Raw genomic sequence first — 26,734 nt, 5'->3', positions numbered from 1 at the left:
TTTTCATTTGCACCTCCATAAACATCATTGCTAGTCAAGAGATTTGTATTATTTAGGTTGAAATGAAGCTCATTGTTCTGTGGAGAGGGACTGGGGAGGAGGGAGGGTGTAGGGAGCTAGTTTTGGATTTAGTTAAAAAGGTGGTTGCATTGTTAATGCACAAGGCTGGGAGGGTGAACTCTTGACCTGCTGTCATTAACATGGATTTATTATTTTGGTCATTAACATGGTGGGAGGTCAGGCCTCCCTCCGATTGCCCTCTGATGGGCTTGAGGACTATGCCTTCGGTTGAGGTGAGGAGGGGTTGTGACTGAGGTTCACCAGTTCTTGGGCTGTCTACCCTGCCTCCCCCTCCCCCCTCCCCCGTTCTTTCCCTCTCCCATTCAGAGATCCTTATGGATTTATTTATTTATTTATTTGTTTGTTCAGTTTTATATATCGTCATTCGGTGCAGCCATCATAACGGTTTACAAAAATCAAACAGAGAATAAACAATTAAAAACATTGATGCATAAATTAATAGTGGGAAAGATGAAGGGATCGGGGAGATGTTGGTGGTGAAAAAGGGAGCATAAGGAAAAGAAGGGAAAAGGATAGTGGTAACAGTATTGGTATTTAAACATCTTCAGGATGGTCTTCTAGTGTTGTTAATTATAGGTTCATATCGCTATTATAATGGTCGTTGCCAGATGATATTTCATTATCTCCTATGCATGAGTATGGTTGGTAGTCTTGGTTAAAATTAGATTGTTGAAATAAATAATTGTTAACATAGACTTTATGATAAAGAAAAGTCTTTAAATCCTTCTTGAAAGTTTTGATATTAGTTTTAGTTCTTAAATAAGGTGGTAAGGAGTTCCATTTTTTAGGACAGGCAATGGAGAAAGCTCTATTTCTTGTTGTTGAAAGATGAGCATCTTTGATGGGTGGAATTATTAGATGAGAAGTGTTATTTGATCGAAGATTCCTGTTGTTGTTCTGTAGCGTGATTTTTAAGCTTGTTTGTTTGTGGTGATCGGAATGAATTAATTTGTGTATAATTATTAAAATCTTATAATCAATTCGTGATTTAATAGGGAGCCAGTGTAGTGAAGATAATATAGGGGTAATGTGATCATTCTTTTTTTCCAGTTAAAATTCTTGCTGCAGAGTTTTGAAGAATCTGTAAAGGCTTGATGTTGATATATGGAAGGCCAATCATAAGGGAATTACAGCAGTCAATTGTTGAGAAGATAATTAGTTGTAAAACTGTTCTGAAATCTACTAAATGTAGAAAAGGTTTTATCTGCCGTAGAATTAGGAGTTTGTGATAACCTTCTTTGATTTTGGTGGTAATGTGGTTATTATAAGATAAGTTATTATCAATTATTACTCCAAGGTTTCTGGTGTGATTGACAGGGGATATTGGCTTAATTTGATTGTTAGTTGTGAATAATGGTGGTGGTAATACAATGGGTTTTTTGTTCATTATAAGTATTTCAGTTTTATCAATGTTGATTATGAGTTTTAATTTTGTAAGGAGTTGCTTGATTGATTCAAGTAGTAAAGGTGTGTCTTTATAAGTATCATCAATGGAATTTTTTATGGGAATTAAAATTTGTATGTCATCAGCATAAAGGTAATGGGTGATTTGCAGATCATTTAATAGCTAGCAAATTGGTAAAAGGTATATGATAAATAAAGTTGCAGATAATGTTGAACCTTGAGGAACTCCAGTATTGAGGATAATTTTTTAGAAATGCTGTTATTAAATGAAACTTGATAAGTTCTGTTGGAGAGATAAGATGAAAACCATTGTAATGTAGTCTCAGCTAAACCAATTTCAGATGGTCATTCTAGAAGAATTTGATGATTAACTGTGTCAAAAGCTGCAGAGGTCAAGGAGTACTAGTAGGTATTGCTTTCCATTATCAAATCCTCTTAAAATAGTATCATTTAGAGAGAGAAGGTATTTCTCAGTATTTAGGTTTTTTTCTGAAACCATATTGGTTTGGAGATAGGAGGTTGTTAGTTTCCAGGTAATCATCAAGTTGAGAGTGAACAACTTTTTCTATGATTTTGGCAATAAAGGGTAGATTAGAAATAGGGCGATAATTTGATAGGTTATTCGGATTGAGGTTATTCTTTTTTAATATGGGTTTGATAATTGCAGATTTGAGACAATTAGGATAATTTCCTTCAGTAAGTGAGAGATTGATGATCTTGGTGATTAAATTTGTTATAATAGGTTCAATTGACTTGAGGCTTGTAATGTGTATGCTATCCAGAGGGTGGTTGGCAGGATTCATTTGGTTTTGAGCAGAAGCTAGAGCTGCCTCCGGTTGATCAATTTTCACAGGGGTTGATGGAAAGGGAGTGATGTTGCCCCCTCTTTATTAGAGTCTCCCACTGCCTTTCTTATTCCCCCTTGGCTTGGTGGTGTCTCCCACCTTCTCTCCCGTTTTCTGAATTTCTATGTTAGAGTTGTAAATATTGTTTTTTGTTGCAGCTGTGGAGGAACCCAAACCCAGGTTTACTCAAATGTATTGATCTGTTACGTTTATGGGTTGATGCAGTTGGAGCCTGTCAGTGTATCAGCTCTGGGACAGTGAGGTTGCTGAATGGGCTGTGTGTCCTCTTCTTTTAGGATGTGACAGAGAGGTGTCGGAAGCCTTGGTTGGCTGAAGGGAGTGTACTGCTGGGCTGTGGCTGTACATAAAACCATTAGATATGCCATACTGGGTTAGACCAAGGATCCATCAAGCCCAATATCTTGTCTCCAATAATGGCCAACAAGTCACAAGTACCTGGCAAGTACGCAAACATTAAGCAGATCCCATACTATGGATGCTGGCAACAAGCAGTGACTGTTCCCTATTGATTAATAGCAGTTTATGGACTTCTCCTCCAGGAACTTATCCAAACCTTTCTTAAACCCAGCTTTGCTAACTGCCTTAACCTGCTGTAGACTTTGACAAAGCTATGAGAAGGCACCTTTTGGCTTAGTTGTTTATGTTAGTAATAAACCATGGCCTTTGCTAAACACTTTCTAGGAGTGCTTGTGTATTATCTGTAGGTATGTGTGTATGTGGGGGGTGGGTGACATGTGGAAAGTGTGCTGAGACATTCCTGCCTGCCTATGTTAGTAGAATTAATAGTGAATAAACCAGTGGCAGGTCATATCTTTCTACTGAACTGACTGAATACATTTGAATTGTAGCCTAGAAACATTTTTCCTATTCCCGATTTATCCTTTGGGAAAAGAAAACCCAATATATACAGAGATTATATACAGAGGCAAGCACTTGACAAATTGTTCTCTTGTGAATCTTTGACACTGCACTGTGCAAAATATGTAGTGTGTGTGTTGCAATAATATTTCATAATCCCAAAAGGGAGGATTATATATGAGAAGCACAATTGCTCCCTTTTCTGAAAGAGGGTTATCACGGCATACTGCAATTTGCTCCATGAAGTCTATTCCTATTCTTTATTGGATATACTATTAACATAAGATACATCTATCATTGCAGACAAAATCCATTAACAGAAATTCTCACAGGGTGGTTCTATAATGAGGCAGGGGGAGGCGGTTGCTTCAGGCAGCAGAATTCTGAGGCGGCAAAAAAATGCCCATCTTAAAGCGCCCCTGCAGCATCTGCCTCTCCCTGCCCTCAATGTCCTGCCCTACCGCAGCTGCCGATTACCTCACACTCACACTACCCTCAATGTCCTGCCCTACCGCAGCTGCCGATTACCTCACACTCACACTACCCTCAATGTCCTGCCTTACCGCAGCTGCCGATTACCTCACGCTCACACTACCCTCAATGTCCCGCCCTACCGCAGCTGCCGATTACCTCACGCTCACACTACCCTCAATGTCCTGCCCTACCGCAGCTGCCGATTACCTCACGCTCACACTACCCTCGATGTCCCGACCTACCGCAGCTGCCGATTACCTCACGCTCACACTACCCTCGATGTCCCGCCCTACCGCAGCTGCCGATTACCTCACGCTCACTCTACCCTCAATGTCCTGCCCTACCGCAGCTGCCGATTACCTCATGCTCACACTACCCTCAATGTCCTGCCCTACCGCAGCTGCCGATTACCTCACGCTCACACTACCCTCAATGTCCTGCCCTACCGCAGCTGCCGATTACCTCACGCTCACACTACCCTCAATGTTCCAAACCAGCTGCACACATCTACAAAATAAATATATGGCATCCCATGTCATAGCAGCACAGGCGCTGCACAGGTTCACCATTTTGCCAGCTTCCTCATGCTTTGATGCCTGGCTAAGCAAGATACCTACGTGCCAATTGCAGTTCAGTGGTGCTTGTGCAGAGCTGCGTACAGTGCTTTCTGTTTTGCAGGTGGCATTTGAGTCCCATGAGACCACTGTGAAGTCTTCCCTTGCAGACCTGCTGATCATCAAACATGTAAAGAAAAAAAAAGGCCAAATTTTAAAACGGTCTCGCACATAAAAAGTGGGGGTTATGAGTGTGGCCAGGCCTTGTGCACGCTGTGCGCATTTTCAAAGGGGTCCAGCCATGCACATAACCCCCATTACACGCAGAAGTGCCTGGCACAGAGAAAGGGGCGGTCCGGGAGGTGGGGCTGGAGGCGACCATTGTGTGTGTGTGTGTGTGAGATTTGCTGGCCTGCCATTTGCCGCTGTGCTGGTGAAGCGCATGCCAGCAAACTGCAGGCGCACACAAGTTGCTTCTGCTCCAATGGAGCAGTAAGCATTAATACAAAAAAAAAAAAGAAAGGTAGGCAAAAGGGTTTAGGAGGTAGGGAGGAGAGGGGACGTGGGAAAGAGTATGGGTAGGGGGGGTAGGGAAGTTCCCTCCCAGTCCACTCCTTAATTGGAGGGGACCTGGATGGAACTCAGGGAGGCCGCGCATAATCTTGAAAAACTGGGCCCCCCTGCGCGCTCCGCCCGCACATGCTTGTGTGGATTATAAAATCCATCACACATGTTCACGCAGCCATGGGATTTTATAACATGCACGGGCTGGCGCACGCATGTTATAAAATCAGTGCGTCCGTGTGCCGGGAAGCGTGTGCACATGGATGCGTATACGCACCTTTTAAAATCTACCCCAAAAGGGGCAAACAAACCTGAATGAGCCTTGATTCCCACCGTTCCTATGCTGCTGCCTCCTTGGCCACTCGTCTCAGTGGCCCGTGAGAGGGGAGGTGGCCAGGCAGGGGACTCACACTGTGGGGAAAAAAAGGTGAGTCTGCCGAGGGGGCCTGCAGGAGAGTCAGTTCACACACACACACACACTCACACTCTCACACTCACACTCTCACTCACACACCCACACACACCCACACACACACACACACACACACACACATACACACACACTCTCACACTCACACACACACACACACACTCACACACTCACACTCACACACACACACACACACACCTGAGGCAGGACAGGAGTAAAAGAGGACAGTGAGCTGCTGGGTGGAACAGGACACCTGCAGCCTACAGCAGAACTGATTTTGAGCAGCAGCAGCAGGACAGCAAATCACACACACACACACACACACACACACACACACCCACAATGGAGTCTGGGGCAGGGCGGAGAGCAGAGCAGGAGACCTAGAAGGCATTGAATATGCAGGCTGCAGGCCCTGCTCTTCAGTAGCAGCCTTGCCTGCTGTGACACTTGCTGGAAACTATTGAATATGCAAAGGCTTCTGGAGAGAGATATTGGTCTTGGGCCCAGGTGGGGTGAGGGAAGACAGTGACTGAAACAACTGGTCTTTGCGGGGAGTTCATAGTGACTGGTGAGAGAGAGACTGCTTTAGGGGAGGGAGTGACAAAGACTGGTGAGAGAGACTGGTCTGGGGGAGAAGGGACAACAGTGACTGAGAGAGACATCTGGGGGAGAAGGGACGGCAGTGACTAAGAGAGACTGGTCAGGGTGGAGGAGGTGATATTGATGAGAGATAGACTGGTTTGGGGGTGGGATGACAGTGGCTGGTGAGTGAGCAGTGTTGGCCTTTGGGTTGGACACACTGGGCAGTATGAGCAGAGACCCAGTGAGGCTGTGGCAGATCCAATCCCCATGTGGCCCAAAGAAATGGGGATGTCTGAGAGTGAGAACCTCTGTGTGTGTGTGTGTGTGTGTGTGCATGTCTGAGAGAACAAGAGCCTATATGTGTGTATGTGTACGAGAGCTTGTGTGCATGTGAGAAAGGAGGAGCCTGTGTCTATGTGTGTGTGTGACCCTGCGTATGTGTGTGTGAGAGTTTGGGTGTGTGTAAAGGAAGGGGGAGTGTGTAAGAGAATGAACATGTGTAAATATGTCTGAGGAAGGATAACGTTTGGGCGACCCCTCTCTCCCAGTCCATGACAATCTCAGGATGAGTGGAGATCAAAAGATCCCAGGGTATGGAGAGCAGGAATATTTTTTAATTCTTATTAGTTTTAATTTTGGGGAGTTATTTGATGTTTCACCTGTTTTTAAATATTTTAATGGTGTTTTGGGAAATTTATAACATTTTAAGTTATTGGATGCTCTAGTTATCAGATGGTTTGAATTTTTTTTATTTTATTAGCCTGGTTTTACTAGTATTATTCAGGATTTATATTTCTGATTTTATTGTTTGATGTTTTATGAGGAATGGTATTGTTGCGCTGCGTACAGCGTCTGGCTTGTTGTGATTTCCAGTTCAGTTTTTCTTTGCACATTTTTGCCGAATTTTAAATCGGCCTCGTGCAAATATTGTCACTTATGCTTGTGGCTGGGCCCGGCCACACAGATAAGTGACAATACACGCTTAATAGCTTGCCTTGAAAAGGGGGCAGGCCGGGGGCATGTTCTGGGTGGGGAGGGGTGGGGTGGGACGGAGGCCGGCCGAGATAGCGGCCATTCCCAGGGAAGCACCCACCTGCAGCCCCAGCTCGGGAGCTGAAGTAAATTGAAAAACAAAGAAAAACAAAACAAAAAGGTAGGGTTTAGGGGGTGGGGAGAGGAGAGGAGAGAGGAAGAGGGATGGGGTTTAGGTAGGGGGGTAGGGAAGTTCCCTTTCAGTCCACTCCTAAATTGGAGCAGACTGGGAGGGATGGGGGAAGACCCGATTTCGTTGCCGCACATACTTTTACAAAATTAGCCCCCCCTTGCGCGTGCCATCTGCACATGCGTGCACGGATTATAAAATCTAGTGCACATGTGCGTGCGGCCCATGGATTTTATAACATGCGTGTGCCGGCATGAACATGTTATACAATTGGCGTGTCCATATGTGCGCACCTTATAAAATCTACCCCATTATGCTTTATGGTCTCTTTATTCTATATTCATCTCCAACTGATTCCTATGGATATATTTTGTATAATTTATGAGGTGTTTAATATCATCTGAGTGAATAAGATTTTGTATCCGTTTTTAGAATTGTTGATGCAATGTTATCAAACAATTTTACAAATAGTTTTCCTGGGCGGCTAGAATTAGCTAGGGCTTTCTTTATTGCCACGTGCCAGATACAGTTAACGGCAGGCCAAGTTATTCATAGTCTATGGATGTGCTTTATTTCTTGGCTATTTAGATAAAAATTTGAAATTGTTTTGACTTAATTCTGCTCATTCTGATAAAAAATGAAAAATATCTTTATCCAGTAGATGCAGCATTTCAGTATTTGAAAGGCGATTGCTGGGTTGGTGGGGAAACGGGGAGAGTTCAGAGGTCAGGGGAAGAGCAGTGTGCTCACCACCTCTAATCCATAGCAATCCATTTGCCCTTCTTTCCCACCACTTTCTGAGTGTCTGCCTTTTGTGTGCCATCTCATTCCTCGCCTCAGGCAGTCGGTTGCCTTTAGGGAGGGACCCAATAATGCTTCTGATTGATCTCTCCCCACATTGGATGTTCCTGCGTTTCAGGGCTGGAAGCTTGAGATGTAAGAATGTCATATCCATGCTGAAACCTGAAGGGACAGACATTGTCAATGATTCTGCTCAGAGTCCCAAACCATAAGACCATCTTGAAATTTTGTCAGTGAAGTGAAAATCCCGATCTTTCTAGTAGGACCAGACTATGACTCCCATAAGCATAGCTGCTGTTATACAAGGCCAAATTTTGACATTCCTCTTGAGCTTTGAAGTGTCAAAAAGCAGAAAATAAAAATCAGATAAATAAAAAAAAAAGATGTTCTTAGAATTCACTAAACATCAGGAGTTTGTTTTCTTGGCAATGTCTTTTGTGCTAGAGTCTGACCTTCCAACCTGTCAGTATCGAGTTACTTAGGGTTGTGGCACTTTTCAGGGAGTTAGCTCAAGGGGTCCACTTAAATCCAGAGCTGATCTCAAAGCAGTCTGGCTCTTCCTCAGCATTCTCCACCCCCATTCGCATTTAATATTTACTCTTTTGTTGATTCAGAGATGGGTTTGAAGGCTGAGTTGTCAAATTGGTCACAGAAAAGATATTTATTTATTTATTTATTTATAGATTCTTTTATACCGAGGTACGTATAGTTATACATCACTTCGGTTTACAGGGAAACAATAAATTAGCAACAGGCTTTACATATAACGGTTTAAACAGTAGAACAAATATCAGAAACAGTCTTTACATTTACCAGTAACAGGCTTTACAAATAATAAAATAACGGAATACAAGGGAAATATACTAACTTCATTAACTATAATAACCATAATATATTAATCTTCAAGAGTTACATAGGAACAATAAACTGTCGAAGGCAAAGTTCTATGTCACATTAGCGTCCATAGGACGCTAATGTGACATAGAACTTTGCTAATGTGATAGGATAGGATACATCGGAAGTTCTTTTATGGAACAAACGGATTCATTAATTTACTTCTATTTTTGCTTATCTAATTTAAAATGCTCTAGGAAAGATACACTATCATAAAAACGTCAATCACATCATCATAAGACAATAAAACATTACTACTCATGTTAAATACATTAGAATAACACTATAATAATAAGACCCTTCCACACCCATATAAAAAGTAAAGAATAAGAAACATTAAAAGCAATCACCTCAGGTCCCTTAGCGTAAGAACTGAAAAAGTCATCTGTAAAATAATAAACTCATCTTAAAGGTTTCAAAGATCCAAGCAACACAACAGTTTCAGAGCTAGGAGAAGAGCAAACCTACGTAATGGAGAGCCAGCTAAAACTTGTTGGAAAAACTAGATCTGCCCCTGCTTCTGGAAGGACAAGTGCTCCCTCCCATTCAATGGCAATTAAGAGGCACACTGGCATAATGTATTGCTAATTTATGATATTTAATATTCAAGAATGGTATTTTTTTTTTAAGTTTCATTCCTGTTTGTGTCCTCCCCATTCTGTTTTCTCCATTTCTCCATTCTTCTGTCCCTCTTCTCCAGCCTCTCATCCCGTCAGTCTCTCATCCATCTCCCCTCTCCCTCAGCCTCCCATTCCTCTCATTCAGTCTTGCTTATCTTCCCCCTTCTCTTCTCCCATTGCTCTGGGCTACTGCAGCCACTGGACCTCTTGTGGAACCTGGAAAGCAGCCAGCAGGGGAGGCGACAGTGCCCACAGGAGTAAGGCCAGAGCAGGCTTTAGCAGCAGTGAGGGAGAGAGCATTCCTGCTCAGCAGTGGCAGTCGTATTAGGGACTTCCCAGCTCTGGCAACACTTGTCTCAGCTTCCCATTTGTAGGAGACAGTGGGATCTTCCTTATACTGTGCCACACTGTCACATGTGTGCAATCACACCATGACACCAGTGCACGGTTTAGTAGTACAGACATCAAGTATCTGACTCGCTAAGGCTTGCTACCTCCCTGTCTGTGTCTATGGGAAAAAAAGCCAAGTTTAGTAAACTGCAGTTAGGCCTTTCATCTTTAATGTTTTATGTGGATCTTTATCATTTAAACACTGTTTTTTTTCAAGCTACTCTGCATAAAGTGACACATTCCAAGTCTATTTGCATAAAGGCATACAAGTAAAGAAAACGTCTGCTGGGAAGTAGGGCAGATGGTCCGATACAAATATTAAAGTACCATATGCAGGAAATGTTCTTTCAGTCTGGGATCCAGCCACAATATTTCTCTGTAGTTAATAACTTAAATTATCTTAAGAAACAGCAACAAAATGCAATTTGCATGGCACGGAACTAATATAATAGAAAATATGTTTAAAATGCAATAATTATCTTTGATTAAGGAGCAATATTTCTGTTAACTGTCATGCTATTTTCTATGCATGCTGGTGTGTATTGCCAGTTTAGGAAGTGGTCTAAGACTGTGATAATCCTATAGCTTGACATATTTCTATGGCTTTAAGTTTTGAAAAGAGTCAGCGGCTATTTGGCTAGGTTTCATTGCAACGCTGTTCTCTCTCTGGATCACACATTGGATTGGTCAGTCCTAATGCGGTCTGCAGTGGCAGCAGACGTTATGCAGGATTACCCATTAGGAGCAGCTGGTACCTGCCTAGGGGTGCTGTGCTGTTCAGGGCACCATGAGTTAAAAGTGGGAGGAGTAGGCCACCAGTAAATAGGAATCCTTGATAAATTTGGGAGCCTCCATTCTTCATCATCAAGTCAGCACAGCACCCCCTCTCCTTGAGATGGGAGCAGGAATGGGGAAGGCACTGAAGATCTTGCACCAAGGGACATCTGCAATGTAAACCCAGAGTATGGGTCTTCATTTCTTAGGTTCCCAAACTGAAGTAAAAAAAACAAAATGCTGATGTCACATGAACTTCAGGAAGCTCCTGCAGTTTCCTTCCAGTTTCGCCATTCCTGTGGACAGCCAAATAAGAGCCGTGTGCCCCAGATATAGGGAGGGTGAAATCCTCCCATAAACAGCTTGAAAGGCTGATTTGCAGGAATGACCAGGTTATTGACGTATTTCTGACATGTCGGAAAGATGTTTATTGACTGAAGTGATGCCATATTGTAATCTGGCATTTACATCTTTAACATCAGCCACATTCCTTTGTCGTGCTACTAAGGGCGGTCACTGCTAATGCATTATCAGTAAATGTTTCCCAGGGTACAAAACACTTCAGAACATTTGCAGAGGGTTTTCTTCTTTTGTCTTTCAGCTGTTCTACAAGTATCGATTTCACTAAGCAAGGCAGAGCTTAGTGTGGGGGAATCCAAGTTTTTCACATGCACAGGTACCGTATAGTTCAATCATGCTTTTCGGGAAAATCACCTTCTTTGGTTTCTGTAACAGTGTGAGATCAACATTTTCCCAAAATTGGTTTAAAAGTGACTAATACAAAAGCAATGCTATGAAGCCACATTGCAGCCGTCGGGCGCACTTCTGGTCTCACGTTCCACTTCTGCAGTCAGTAGCAGACCTTGGGCAGCTTACAATGCACTGAGTACGGAGTGCAGTGGTGATATCAAAACACCGCAGACAGGGCAATCTTTGGTTTCCTTTTGAAATCCAGGGGCAGCTTTTCTAAGCAGCAGAGTTGTGTATTCCCTACCATTGCAGGAACCAGGGCCTTTATAGACAAATGTGGTGTCACTTGGCCAATTTAGGTTTTGCAACTGAGAAATCCCTCAATATGGAACAGCATGTCAATGCATAAACAGGCCGAAACAATACAGTGTGCTCAGCTGAGCGCATTGTTTAACACGCGGTTGGATGCAGGTTTTGGACACAACCCCTTACACCATAAGGGGATTAGCGCATCCAAAAAGCACATCCAATCCCCCGTGAAACTAATAGTGCTCATCACATGCAAACACATGTTGATGAGGCTATTAGATCTTCTCCCTAGATCCAAATGTGCACCCGAACTGTGTGGCTTGATTGTATCAGCCTGAAAGTGTTTGGGTAACCCATAGGGATGTGAATCGTTTTAGGACGATTAAAATTATCGTCCGATAATTTTAATATCGTCTTAAACCGTTATGGAACACTATACAATAGAGATTCTAACGATTTATCGTTATAAATCGTTAGAATCGTGAGCCGGCACACTAAAACCCCCTAAAACCCACCCCCGACCCTTTAAATTAAATCCCCCACCCTCCCGAACCCCCCCCCCCAAATGACTTAAATAACCTGCGGGTCCAGCGGCGGTCCGGAACGGCAGCGGTCCGGAACGGGCTCCTGCTACTGAATCTTGTTGTCTTCAGCCGGCGTCATTTTCCAAAATGGTGCCGAAAAATGGCGGCGGCCATAGACGAACATGATTGGACGGCAGGAGGTCCTTCCGGACCCCCGCTGGACTTTTGGCAAGTCTTGTGGGGGTCAGGAGGCCCCCCCCAAGCTGGCCAAAAGTTCCTGGAGGTCCAGCGGGGGTCAGGGAGCGATTTCCCGCCGCGAATCGTTTTCGTACGGAAAATGGCGCCGGCAGGAGATCGACTGCAGGAGGGTCGTTCAGCGAGGCGCCGGAACCCTCGCTGAACGACCTCCTGCAGTCGATCTCCTGCCGGCGCCATTTTCCGTACGAAAACGATTCGCGGCGGGAAATCGCTGCCTGACCCCCGCTGGACCTCCAGGAACTTTTGGCCAGCTTGGGGGGGGCCTGCTGACCCCCACAAGACTTGCCAAAAGTCCTGCGGGGGTCCGGAAGGACCTCCTGCCGTCCAATCGTGTTCGTCTATGGCCGCCGCCATTTTTCGGCTCCATTTTGGAAAATGGCGCCGGCTGAAGACAACAAGATTCAGTAGCAGGAGCCCGTTCCGGACCGCTGCCGTTCCGGACCGCCACTGGACCCGAAGGTTATTTAAGTCATTTGGGGGGGATTTAATTTAAAGGGTCGGGGTGGGTTTTAGGGGGTTTTAATGTGCCGGTTTTGCGATTTTACGTTTTTTTGATTTTTCACGATTTTTCACGATTTTTCACGATATTTTACCCCCCCAAACGGCAACAATACGATTCCCTCCCCCTCCCAGCCGAAATCGATCGTTAAGATGATCGAGGACACGATTCACATCTCTAGTAACCCATATATATATCCTGTAACATTAAAATGAATCTTTCCTTGCTCCTGTATACCAGAGCTTTCTATGTGTCGTGAGTGCCTCAGGATATTGGTATCTTATTCAGAGCCCCACCTATCCAATTCAATCTCTGAGATCCTATGATATATCCTCAGATTAATGGATGGATGGAAGAACAGTCCAGCTCTGCATATAGATTTTATTTAATGTACATTTCCTATGTGAACAATGATTTTAAGTTAATTGGATGTCAGTTTTGCAAAACATTGTTTCAATTTTTCTGAGATAATGGTAAAAATGATCATCAGTAGGGATGTGAATCGTTTTCCATATCGTCTTAACGATAGAAATCGTGTGGCAGGGCAAGAAAATCGTCTTAGGCACGATTTTTTAGTTAAAAAATCGTTAAAAATCGTTTTTTCCGATTAGTGCGCACTAACTCGAGTTAGTGCGCACTAACAGGAGTTAGTGCGCACTAACTGGGAGTTAGTGTGCACTAACTGAAAATGATACAATTTGACACTTTTCAGGTCAGTTAAGGTCAGTTTAGGAATGAATATGTATTCCTATTGGCTGCCCTCTTATTTATTCATGTTACCAAGTTTCCTACTGACAGTATATGGGGGATGGGAAATGGAAACAGTTGGTAGCTTGACAAAACAAGTAATGTGATCAGTCAATGTGACTAGAACTTGTGCCCTAACCCTGATACCAGGGGTATTGTGATCTTCCTGCACACAGTGCCCTATCCCTATTAATACCAGGAGTGTTGTGATCTTCCTGCACACAGTGCCCTATTCCTGATACTGGGGGTGTTGTGATCTTCCTGCACACAGTGCCCTATTCCTGATACCGGGGGTGTTGTGATCTTCTTGCACACATCCCGGTATCAGGGATAGGGCACTGCATGCAGGAAGATCACAACACTCCTGGTATTAATAGGGATAGGGCACTGCATGCAGGAAGATCACAACACTCCTGGTATTAATAGGGATAGGGCACTGCATGCAGGAAGATCACAACACCCCTGGTATCAGGGATAGGGCACTGTGTGCAGGAAGATCACAATACCCCGGAGGAGTGAGGGTCAGGCAGCTCCCCCCTGTCTGTGAAGCCAGCCTCTCACTAGTAATGCAGGGAGGGAGCTGTCTCAGACTTCACCATCCTCCCCCCCCCCCCTCACCCACACACCATTCTCTAGCTGGGACATGGGGGAAGTCAGGCGTGAGGGTCAGGCAGCTCCCCCCTGTCTGTGAAGCCAGCCTCTCACTAGTAATGCAGGGAGGGAGCTGTCTCAGACTTCACCATCCTCCCCCCCCCCCCCCTCACCCACACACCATTCACTAGCTGGGACATGGGGGAAGTCAGGAGTGAGGGTCAGGCAGCTCCCCCCTGTCTGTGAAGCCAGCCTCTCACTAGTAATGCAGGGAGGGAGCTGTCTCAGACTTCACCATCCTCCCCCCCCCCTCACCCACACACCATTCACTAGCTGGGACATGGGGGAAGTCAGGAGTGAGGGTCAGGCAGCTCCCCCCTGTCTGTGAAGCCAGCCTCTCACTAGTAATGCAGGGAGGGAGCTGTCTCAGACTTCACCATCCACCCCCCCCCCTCACCCACACACCATTCACTAGCTGGGACATGGGGGAAGTCAGGAGTGAGGGTCAGGCAGCTCCCCCCTGTCTGTGAAGCCAGCCTCTCACTAGTAATGCAGGGAGGGAGCTGTCTCAGACTTCACCATCCTCCCCCCCCCCCCTCACCCACACACCATTCACTAGCTGGGACATGGGGGAAGTCAGGAGTGAGGGTCAGGCAGCTCCCCCCTGTCTGTGAAGCCAGCCTCTCACTAGTAATGCAGGGAGGGAGCTGTCTCAGACTTCACCATCCACCCCCCCCCCCCTCACCCACACACCATTCACTAGCTGGGACATGGGGGAAGTCAGGAGTGAGGGTCAGGCAGCTCCCCCCTGTCTGTGAAGCCAGCCTCTCACTAGTAATGCAGGGAGGGAGCTGTCTCAGACTTCACCATCCTCCCCCCCCCCCTCACCCACACACCATTCACTAGCTGGGACATGGGGGAAGTCAGGAGTGAGGGTCAGGCAGCTCCCCCCTGTCTGTGAAGCCAGCCTCTCACTAGTAATGCAGGGAGGGAGCTGTCTCAGACTTCACCATCCTCCCTCCCCCCCCTCACCCACACACCATTCACTAGCTGGGACATGGGGGAAGTCAGGAGTGAGGGTCAGGCAGCTCCCCCTTGTCTGTGAAGCCAGCCTCTCACTAGTAATGCAGGGAGGGAGCTGTCTCAGACTTCACCATCCTCCCCCCCCCCTCACCCACACACCATTCACTAGCTGGGACATGGGGGAAGTCAGGAGTGAGGGTCAGGCAGCTCCCCCCTGTCTGTGAAGCCAGCCTCTCACTAGTAATGCAGGGAGGGAGCTGTCTCAGACTTCACCATCCACCCCCCCCCCCTCACCCACACACCATTCACTAGCTGGGACATGGGGGAAGTCAGGAGTGAGGGTCAGGCAGCTCCCCCCTGTCTGTGAAGCCAGCCTCTCACTAGTAATGCAGGGAGGGAGCTGTCTCAGACTTCACCATCCTCCCCCCCCCCCCCTCCCCCACACACCATTCACTAGCTGGGACATGGGGGAAGTCAGGAGTGAGGGTCAGGCAGCTCCCCCCTGTCTGTGAAGCCAGCCTCTCACTAGTAATGCAGGGAGGGAGCTGTCTCAGACTGGTATCAGGGTTAGGGCACTGTGTGCAGGAAGATCACAACACTCCTGGTATTATTAATAGGGATAGGGCACTGTAAGAGATGACTGTAGTAGATTGAATAAAGATATGATGTTTCTGCTCTCCTCACACCAAACAAAAACAACACACAAGCAGAGAAGCCCTTCCTACAAAGCTGAGCTAGTGAGTTAAGTAGGAGGAAAAGTAAACATACTGGTGCCAGTGTGGCTACTTAAAAAATACACTTACCAACAATCAATTACATATATTTGAACTGTGTACAGTTCCAGCCAGGACCACCTTTCTAAAATGCACAGTGATTGGCAAATTCAACATGCACTAGCATTTCAGGTGCCTGCTAACAAAAATAATAAACAAACAAGTTCTAGTCACGTGAGTGCTGATCATTACATTACTTTTTTTGTCAAGCTTCCAACTGTTTCCATTTCACATCCCCCCAACCATATTGGTAACATCAATAGATAAGAGCACAGCCAGCCAATAGGAATACATACATACATATTCATTCCTAAGTGACCTTTACTGACCTGGGAAGTGTGAACACTTTGTTTCATTTTCTGTTGGTGTTCGTTAGTTTCCAGTTCCATTTCCCATCCCCCCAACCATCACCTCAGTGGTAACCTTGGTAACATCAATAGATAAGAGGGCAGCCAGCCAATAGGAACACATATTCATTCCTAACTGACCTTCAGTGACCTGGAAAGTGTTTATTTGTATCATTTTCAGTTAGTGCGCACTAAATCGAGTTAGTGCGCACTAACGGGGAGTTAGTGCGCACTAACTCGAGTTAGTGCGCACTAACACGATTTAACGATTTTTAACGATAAATCGTTAGAATTTCTATTGTATCGTGTTCTATAACGATTTAAGACGATATAAACATTATCGGACGATAATTTTAATCGTTGAAAAACGATTCACATCCCTAATCATCAGTCTTTTAGGATAATGAAGCAGCATCCAAAGATTTTTGGGTTTAAGCTAAAAAAGATGTCCTAAAGTATTTCTAATTTAAATCAAGGCAATCCAAGATGAAGGCTCTTTATAATTAGCTCTATTTAGAAGCCATAGGCTGCCTGCATTCATGATATAGCAGTTACATCGCCCAAGTCCCATGTCAGCTGTGAACGTTATTCTCCCTCCTGTAGCAGGTTCCAGTGCGCTCTGTCAGGCACTGGCAGTGCATTTCTCAGACTCTACAATAGTTAGGCTAATGGCCTTGGATTGCCTCTGCATCTGTTACTTTGTTAAGTTATAGATTAGCTGTCCAAACTGTCTTGTTCTTCTGTACATAATTCTCTTTCTTCATACTCTGCATTTGATTCAGGGAAACTTTCTTGTTTTCACTGTCAGCTACTTCCCCACTTCCAAATCCCCAAATTAGCACCTTTCATGGCAGACATGAGCTCAACTGATCCCACGGAAGAGAGACCCAAGGTGAAACATACATTCAGATCTTTTGGAACACCGAGTGCGTCTCCATCAAGATATCGAGCTCATCTTTTCTGTTGGTTACTTGTATTCTCTCCATGGGTCAAGGGGTACATCCTGATGTACTGTATAAGGCCAATTCAGTAATGCCTTCCCAGCTAATTTATTTATTTAGGATGGAGGGTAGGAAACGTCAGATCACTTCACAAATTTAAACGGTTCACCTGCTGCTTAGAGATACAATAGGTTTATTTTATCTCTCTCTTGCTCATTACCTTTTTTACAAATACTGTTTTTCTCCAAAGAAACCATTTGACATAGAATGCCAAGTGCTCCCATTCTGGATATAAATAAAGAGACCTCATTTGTCAATTTTTAAAACTACACTAGCAATTTTACATCTGGTTTACAAAGATCTTGTGATGAAAATAAAATTGGCCCATGTCCACAATGTACCTATTTGTGTTCAGGCATTTGTCTGAAATAAAGAATGGTTTTCAGGTTTTGCAGTATTAAATAACAAATACTAAGAGCAAAGCTGAATCTTGCAGGATTCTGGCAGAATAGAACATTACCCCATGTATATTCTGTTTATTTTATAGCTATTGGAGAGCCTGAAAGTATAGAGTGGTATAATCCACGAGAAGAGAGAATCATTTCAACTCAGAGAGTGGTGGTTCTTAAAGAAGGAGTTAGATCACGCCTAACAATATACAATGCAAACATAGAAGACGCTGGGATCTATCGTTGTCAAGCTACAGATTCTAAAGGACAAATGCAAGAAGCTACAGTTGTGCTGGAAATGTATCGTAAGTGATTTACTGAAATACATAACTAAGCCTCATTTATGTTATAGATGTGCTTCTGAATGTGTACAGTAAACACATTAAAGCTGTGGAGTCCTGATTTTAGCAGGTTTTGTTGTTTACTTCTTACCAGATATTGTTCGATATCACATATAGGAGAATAGTCTGCTTGTAATAAACTCTCTTTATAACAAACATGAATTGATCTTTCTGTTCCAAAATGAGTCCACTGTAATACAAGACACTGTACAACAGTATAAGAAAAGCCAAAAAGCATTGTAAGATATATAAGGATGAGAATTGGACAGTCCGGTATAATCAGCAGTTCAGATTCAGAATAGGGCCTGTCACCATGGATGCAACTTCAAACTTTCTCATTTGGTCAGAAAAAAACTTGCCCCTTTTTAAATGAACTTTTCAAAAGAAAGACAACACAAATCATGTCACTCCAGAGCATATGATATTTCCTGGAAATAGTTGGCACATTATTTAGGTCACATTCTGCTGAATCAGTCTGTGCTGTAATTTCAGTATAATTTCAATGAAGTTATTCAAAATGGCCCCGTTGATTAATTAGAGCAAAGTGAGATCAGCCTTGACCTTGCTGGCGATAATTTGCCTGATCACAGTTTCTTTCTAATCCATTAGCCTAGGAGTACATGGGATTCCTAAAGTAGCCAGAATGCCTGTTTATGAAATGTAGGGAAAGACTATTCTCAGTGATGGCAAATTCTCTCTTATCTGCTTTTGACACAATGACATGCCTGGAACTCTGGTTAATTCATACAAAATAATAAATTCTGAAGTTCTCCATGGGACAGGCTTCTACTTTCACAAGATTCAAAGAAGTTAACACTTTAGCATCTTCAGGGCTATGTACATGGAAGACAAAAGGCCTGCATTCACTAAGGCTTTTCTCTCATTCTGTGCCTATGGGAAAAATGTTTTGGAGGTAATTTTCAAAGAGTTACATGCATAAAAATGAGCATATACAAATGTACATATCCTGTACTCACGCAGTCACTATTTTATAAAAGTCAGAAGTATGTGCATACTTTAACTTTCATGCACACACACGCACACATATGCACATAAAAAAAGGATGGTTTAGGAGTGTCGAGATGGGACCAGCAGTTACTAATTATCTTGCATAACTGATATCAGAACTTGTTCATTGTGTATTACTGACTGGGTGGGAGGTCTGACTGCACTGGGGGGAGTTCAGACTGAAGAAGCAGGAGGGTCTCAATGATGGAGAAGGACTGGGCTGACTGGTGGAGTAGATGGTAAAACTGGTAATGTCGATTATGTGTGCAGGTTTTAAAATATACTGATTTGCACATGTAAATCGGGGGTTTTCGTGAGTACGTTGTATTTTATATATGCACAAATATTTTTAAAATAGGTAGAGAAAGCATGCGCTTTCAATGCATTCCATGCATTCATGCATAAGAATACATACATGCATTTGTGGCGGGGTAGAAATGCATGCATTTTATGAATTGCTTGAGTTATAAAATATTACATGCGCTGTCAACTGGAATTGTTTGAAAGTTATCCTTATGAATCAGTCCCAATGTTCTTCCTCCATAAGCAAAAGAGGATTAAAGATATTAGAGTGGACATCAATTTTAAAAGTCATTGTTTTCTTCACCCTTTCCATTATGCACTAAAATAAATTGCTGTCAGATGTTTTCCTCATTTCTTGAAAGCAGAGCTGCCAAAATCATTGATTAGAAGCAGAGCTCAGCTACAATGCTAATTTATTTATATAATTTATATCCTGCCTCTGCTCCATTATAGAAAGTTGGAGGTTACACGATTCGGGGGGGGGGGGGGGGGGGAGCTAGTGCAAAACAGAAAGAGGCTGTAAGGCATCGTGCATCTGATTCATATCAGCGAGCCTTGTGCAGCCGCCGGCAGAGATCTTTGCCAGTCTTCCTGAAAGCCTCTGATGCTTGCAGATATATTTGTGGTTTCCACGTCAAGTGTTTAAAGACAGCTCATCTTTTATGGCGCATTATTTTGAAACTCCGGAGGTGAGACCGGAATGCTTACTGTGCTTTGCATCTTCTCGTTTCTCACAGAAAAGCTCACGTTCAGAGATGTGAAATCTCCCCAGGAGTTCCGGCAAGGGGAGGATGCGGAGGTGCTCTGCCATGTCAGCAGCTCCCCAGTGCCCCTGGTCAGCTGGCTGTATAACACGGAGGATCTCACCACTACTGCAGACAGTTAGTATCTGAAGCTGTGATTTCTGGAAATTGGCCCTCACTTAATGAGAGACGTGCTGGAGGTAAAGGGGTACATGCGCAGGAACCCTGGTTTGGAGGCTATAAGGCGCGCCAAAGCCAAGAAATATGTGCTGAGGTTGGGCTGGTGTGCGCCGCGTGGAGTTTGCAAAGCACACGAGTACGCATGTATCTCCCAGTGTCTGCACCCACATTTTTTTGACAAAAGCGGTGGAGCATGGGTGCTCCATTTCTCAATGAAATCTTCGTGTAAGTATTTTATGTGCACAAGTGCATGCCAGGGTCCCCTACTGCTTAACTTTACTTCTGCTATGGATGGCATGTAAGTCCTGAAGCAAAAAAACATTAAAGGGCTTAGCTGTGTTTTAAGGGTTGGAGCTAACAGGGTTCTACGTTGACTAGGGGGGTTAGGAAATCCTATCCTTTACCTGGGTGGACTGAGAATGAACTGGGGAAACTGGCATTTGTGTCGGCACACATTGTCTACTAAACTCCCTCCACTTTCGCCATAGAAGCAGCATTTGCATTTGCACACATGTATGTGCGTGCAGCCTATTTTATAACATGCTCACATATACACACATCTATATAAATAAAAATGTTAAATAGTTTGTACCAAATCGCTAATCTCAGCAACCACTTAACCGATTGCGTTCAAATTTGGACACAAATTTCACCTCACATACGGCAAGGATCTTCTACACTTACGTTACATATATGTCACACCGGGGGCTGGTAAAAAAGTTTTAAAATTTGGTTGCACAAAACAGCGACATCTGGTGGACGTAAGCGGAAGCTCTTACACCTTGCACAAACGCTCACACCCCACACACACGTGACCAATGTTTGCGATTCATACACCCTCCGAGCAGACACAAATCCACCCTCCTCACACCCCCCTGCACACATGCCAGTTGTACTTATTTCACACACCCTCAAAAAACACACAAAAACCCACTAAATTCCAGCATGCTACACCGGGAGGCCACTCACATGCCACATGTGTCGCAATTCCCACACCCTACGAACTCACACACAAACACCCTCCTCACACCCCTCACACACATGACTTTTCTACTTACTGCCCTCAACCTCCGAACGCACGGAAAACTGCAGAATAGTTCGGGGCTGCTCCAGCGGGAGGGGGCAACACCGCTCCGGGACACATCGCATACACTACGGCTGTCGGCTGCCAGCAATCAAAATGGCGCCGACGGCTCTGTCCCTTACTAGGACACTCGGGAACGCCAATGGCGGCAGTAGCCCATGTGACATAGTAAGGGCGAGGGCCCGTCGACGCCATTTTATGAACTGGCAACCGGCGCACCTTCGCCCTTCCTATCTGAGCGAGACGACCGCTCCCATTGCTCCACCTCGAGGGCCCGGCGCCAATACTTCCATGCCGGAATGAACGCCCGCTCCACCGACTACCATTTTTGAAAGCTATCGTCGGGCCTGCAAGGGGGGGGGGGGGCGTGGGGATGTTCTTGCGTCCATGTTCGGGGGGGGGGGGGGGGGGAGGGCCAGGGGGCAGTTCCGAGATTCTGCAACTCTTGTGGGTTAGTCTATTTCGCCGGCCTGGAGGGGGGGAAGAGAGGGTGGGGGAGGCTTATATAAACACAACGTTTCTGTGGGGATTACTTTGGGGTGCAAAGGGGGAGGGCACACACAAACACATACACAAAATGTGCACCATCTCCAAAAGGTTACAAAACTGTCAGGGGAGGAAGAATGAGGGGAGAGGTGAGTGTGAGGGGACAGAGTTGGAGTGGGGACAGGGGAGGGAAAGGGGGGGGGAAGGGGGGGGAGTGAGCAAGGGGGAAGGGGCAGGGGCAGGGAGGGCAAACGGAGGGCAAAGAATCTGACTCAGCCACTGCAACGCGTGGCAGGGGTCCGCTAGTATGTTATAAAATGGCCGCATCCATTGGTGCGAGCCAGCATACATGCATACATGTGTGCCCACACGTCTGTTTCAAAGTTACTATCTCTGTGCATAGAAGTGTGCTGGGAACACAATGTTTCATGTGCTTTTATGGCCATAGTAAGTAGGCAGGGGAAGGATTTACATGCACCCTTTGCACAAAGTTACCTGATCATGTATGCTGCGATGGGCTCTGTGCATACCCATGAATTTTCAAAGCAGATTTATGCATATATTTTTCCGGTACTACAAGAGAACTACAGCTTTGGCCAGAGATTCACCTATGGTTTATCTTCATTGCTTATATAAATGATCATGTTCAACCAGGGAAAAGGAAATGTGTTCATCTTGTTTTCACAGTTCTGTATATATTTAAAAGGAAAGCTAAAAATCTAGAATAATTGAGGACTGCCATTTAAAAGTTAATTTGCTGTTATGTTACGGAGTATTTATTAGTAGGTACTGAAAAACCAGTCCAATTTGTTAAGACCTTTCCACTTCCAAAGCACAGACAGAGCTGAGGGAAAGAAGGAGGATTGCTTTAAACTCTTCGCAGCATACAGACTACAAACGAATGGTCAGTTCTGCTTACAGTCTAGATTCTGTGCAGTAATTAAACAGTTTAATCTAAGTGAGATATAGTACAGACAGCACAACAAAATCCAAAATAGTATTTTAAATGGAGCATGACTGGTAAATGTGATTGCATTTGACTGTGGGTTGAAGCTAGTTAAAGTTTATATTTCAAGGCTTTCTGTGATACAGCAGAATTAAATAAATAGTAGTTTTCAGGAGGTGTCAGAAATCCCATATTCTATAATTTCAAAAGAGGATGTAAAATCAGCCACGCCTGTAATGTTTAACACAAAGTGTTTAACCGTCATATGCATGAAACTTACCTTTTCAAGTTCTGACTCCTTTTGGCAGTCAATCTGTGACAGCAGCTGTTCCATGGCCATTCTCCTCATGACTGTCCTTTGCATGTTAGAGAACTAGAGCAATCAAGCATGGCACAATAACACATACATTGCAGGTAAAATCATGGAGACAGACATGTTGGATGACCGAACATTGTGAAAGCATCAACGTGGATTGCTGTCAGTGAGGTTCTGTTTCAGTTTTGGTTTTCGCTTTTCCTTGTACTTGGATTCCTGGATATCATTTGAAGAGCAATTGGTACAAAAGGGAATGTGCCCAGCCATAAGAAGTCTGCTTTCTTTGGTTTGAATTTTGTCTCTCCTTCATGCATCATAGCAACCTGAACCAGGAACATGAAAGGAATGATTTCACATAAGAGTTTGACTGCAAACAAGAGGTGATTGCTTCCATACAGTTGAAGTGTCTACTCTGAGTCTTAAAGAAAATGAGATCAACTACACTGGAGAACTAGCCAAGCTTCTTTCAGAATTAATCAAAGGGAATGAATAAGTGTACCACAAGGATAATCAGCCTTTGAATAAGTGTATAAAGCTGTTGGAATGACTAGAATATGTCAACACCAAAAATGTTGAGAGGTTAAGTCTATACTCTTTGGGAACTTGGATTTACTACCACATCCGTGCTATAATTAATTGTCACAAATTTTATTTGGCAACGACCTTGAAAAGAAGTTAAATATTTCTATGAACATTTTGAATATCTCTGGATCTCATTGTTTGTGGAATATATTCCTCAGGAACCTCAAGAAATTGGGAATATTGTGTTTTGTAAATTAAGGATAATATTTTGTTTGAACAACTTGCTACATTTGTTACTCTATGGAGGAGGAATTTGCTTTTGAAGAGTTGTTTAAGCCTTGCACATGGAATATATAATACCACCTATTCATTCTGGATAACATGCATGTTCTTACATGGCTAATTAACTGAAGATATGGACCGTGCATTACTCAGTTGGATTGGGAGACTGGCATGGATTCAGCTCTTGGAGGCTAAATGGATATCCCAGATAAGTGATACATTGTTACACACAGGATGCTTATTTTGCATATTTAACCAAGTTAAACACAAGGGATCTCACTTCTATATTTGTTTCTATTGAAAATTCCTGATCTTTTCATGGCATTAACTATAAAATGATTTCTTATTTTATGAACAGAGAGTAAATCTTGGTTTCCAACTTTACTGATAAGTATAGGTAATTTTCAAAGGAGTTACACACATAACCATACTATTGTAGCAATTTTCCAAATCCCACTTATACTTGTAATGTGCATTTACATGTGTAAAACCCAGTTTTATGTCTCTAAATCCTTTTGAAAATTACCTCCTCTGTGTCTAGATACAGAATTATGCTATAATCAAAGCCTCTGGTTTCCTGCAGCAGATTATGGGTAGATTCTACAGCAAAGGTTAAAGTCTGAGGCAAATTTTTTAGTATTTTGTGGCAATTATATGACATATTTGTATAATTATGCACAATGCTTTACATCATTAATAAGCACAAAAATCCAATTATTGAAAATATTTCACAGTGTGCTTAAACAACATTTTATACCATAGACAAATTTTATTTATTTATTTTTAATTTTTATATACCGACCTTCTTGCATAAAATGCAAATCAGGCCGGTTTACATTGCAAACTGAACAAGCAGGAAATATAATTCCTTAGTCGGATACATAGAACATCTAGAATTAAAAATGTAAAAGCAAACTTTTTAGATAGATTAATAGAGGTTAATTAAATAACAAACATAACTAAACTTATTTTACATAAAGCACGAAAGTTAGCACGAAGGGGAGCACAAAGGGGAAAGCCCCTTTGTCGCGCCCCTTCGGCGCGCGATGCCCGATGGAACGGCGTCTTTTACCAGCTCTGCTGTTAGCATGATGATGTCATTTTGTGGGCGGGTCTCATTCTCTCTGAGGACTCCCTCCGTTGTCAGTTTCAGTTTCATGGCGATTCTTTTTCATTTTTTTTTATGTTTGTTTATAAATAATACAAAATGTACCATACCCATAAAAGCAATTTAATAAGACCTGCAATAAACTAGACTCGCTGTTCTAACTTGAATTAAAACAGTCCAACCATTCTTTGTAGATGGCTTTTGTACATTGAGGGTTGATTAATATGGTAATAGGAGGATTTTATGGGGGGGGGGGGGGGAGCAGGGATGGATGGGTGTGCTGTAATTCTAATAGGATACTGGTGATGCTGGGGATACCTGCTTTCATGTTCAAGAACATTGAAAATAAAAGATATTTTCTGGGAAAAATTCTCACCTTTTTCAGTGTATGTGAATTTACGAATGCTGAAGATGAGCCTAATATATTTGAGCCTATACATATTTAAATATGTATAGTTACTAAAATGAATAAAATGTTATAAATTAAATTTTAACTAGAATGAGTGATAAAAAGAACAGCTTGTAAACTGTAAAAAAAATATATATTGTGCCAAAAAGGAGGGAAATCATGAAATAATTTCTACTTTTAATAATTAGATAAAATATCATACATAATGTGGGCCAGAGCTGGTGCTAAGGCTGCAGCACTCTGCACTGGTGTTCGTGATGCCCTGGAGGGAGGGAAGCCGACTGCATCTACAATGGTTGCTGCTGCCAACCAACTAACAACACCGAGGTTTCATCTCAAAGGAGGCAGCCATCCAAACCTCGGACTGGAGGAAGACCCCAGATCCATTTCAGTTATGCCATCTAGAGGAGAGAAAGGGGTGTCTGAGATAGTGAAGGCAAGGAAACAGGGGGAAATACATTAATATGCAATATATTAAAAACTTTGTATATATAAATACAAATCATTAAAAAATAATATATAAAAAATAGCAAAAATAATATGAAGTAAAAGTAAGGAATATGCCCCTCTTCTCCATGTGAATCAGCATCAGCAAAGGCAGCACCACCAATGGCAGCCTGCAGTTCTCTCTTTTGGTCACTAGATGTCAGCAGTCATACTGCCAGTGTGCACAGAACTGGAGAGTCCTCTCTACTTGAGTTGCATCTTCATTATTTTGAATTTCCTTTCCCAGCTATGCTGATCAGCTCTTTGCTGTTGGTGAGATTCTTATTGGATGAGAGTCAGAACCAATCAGCTTTCAACAAGTACTGCCACTAGCACCACGGGAGAGGGAGCAATAGTTTATAGTTCAGTGTAGGCAGACAATTAAATTTATTCCATGGTGGGAAGCTAGCTGCTCTATGTACTTGGCAGCTCCTTGTTTATTCTGAGGTAAAATATAAATTATGTAACATCTCCCATAGCTGTAAAATTGTGGGAAACTGAGGGTTATGACTATAATATGCAGTTTGTAGGTATGGATATTTAATTGTATTTATCTACACTCTGCAATATCTAATATGTTCAACATGGATTACAGATATATATATAATAAAAGTTCACAAAATAAAACCTATAACACTTAAAAACATACGTTAGAATATAAGCACAATGATGATGCTCTGGATTTAGTTCATTTTCCTGTACTTTAAAAACTTGATAAAAAGAGAAGCTTCAGTATACACGTTACTTATTTGTAATAATTTATTCCTTAATTTATTTTGATATGTTTTCACTTGAAGTGGTGCCATTATCATAGCAACTTACAAATTATACCATTTAAGTTCTTGCGTCAGGAATATTGACATCTATTGGCTGCTTCTACTGGCTGGCACTGCTGGGAGCTGTCTTGTTCCTTAT

General features: G+C 43.3%; 1 protein-coding gene across 5 annotated transcripts in view; it reads left to right on the top strand.

The window, feature by feature from the left end:
* NCAM2 (neural cell adhesion molecule 2) overlaps positions 1 to 26,734 on the top strand; it is a 373,071-nt gene that overhangs the window by 186,992 nt on the left and 159,345 nt on the right. For 4 of the 5 annotated variants that reach the window (XM_029578508.1, XM_029578510.1, XM_029578511.1 and 1 more), the window contains exons 2-4: positions 11,056 to 11,130; positions 17,704 to 17,910; positions 19,995 to 20,138. In XM_029578508.1, the coding sequence (XP_029434368.1) occupies positions 11,056 to 11,130; positions 17,704 to 17,910; positions 19,995 to 20,138 (426 nt within the window). The remainder of the gene's footprint in view (positions 1 to 11,055; positions 11,131 to 17,703; positions 17,911 to 19,994; positions 20,139 to 26,734) is intronic. The other variant, XM_029578509.1, reaches the window with a different exon arrangement.

This window comes from Rhinatrema bivittatum, chromosome 15 (assembly GCF_901001135.1).
Source record: "Rhinatrema bivittatum chromosome 15, aRhiBiv1.1, whole genome shotgun sequence".
Taxonomy (NCBI): domain Eukaryota; kingdom Metazoa; phylum Chordata; class Amphibia; order Gymnophiona; family Rhinatrematidae; genus Rhinatrema; species Rhinatrema bivittatum.
This window is presented reverse-complemented; position numbering and strand designations above follow the sequence as displayed.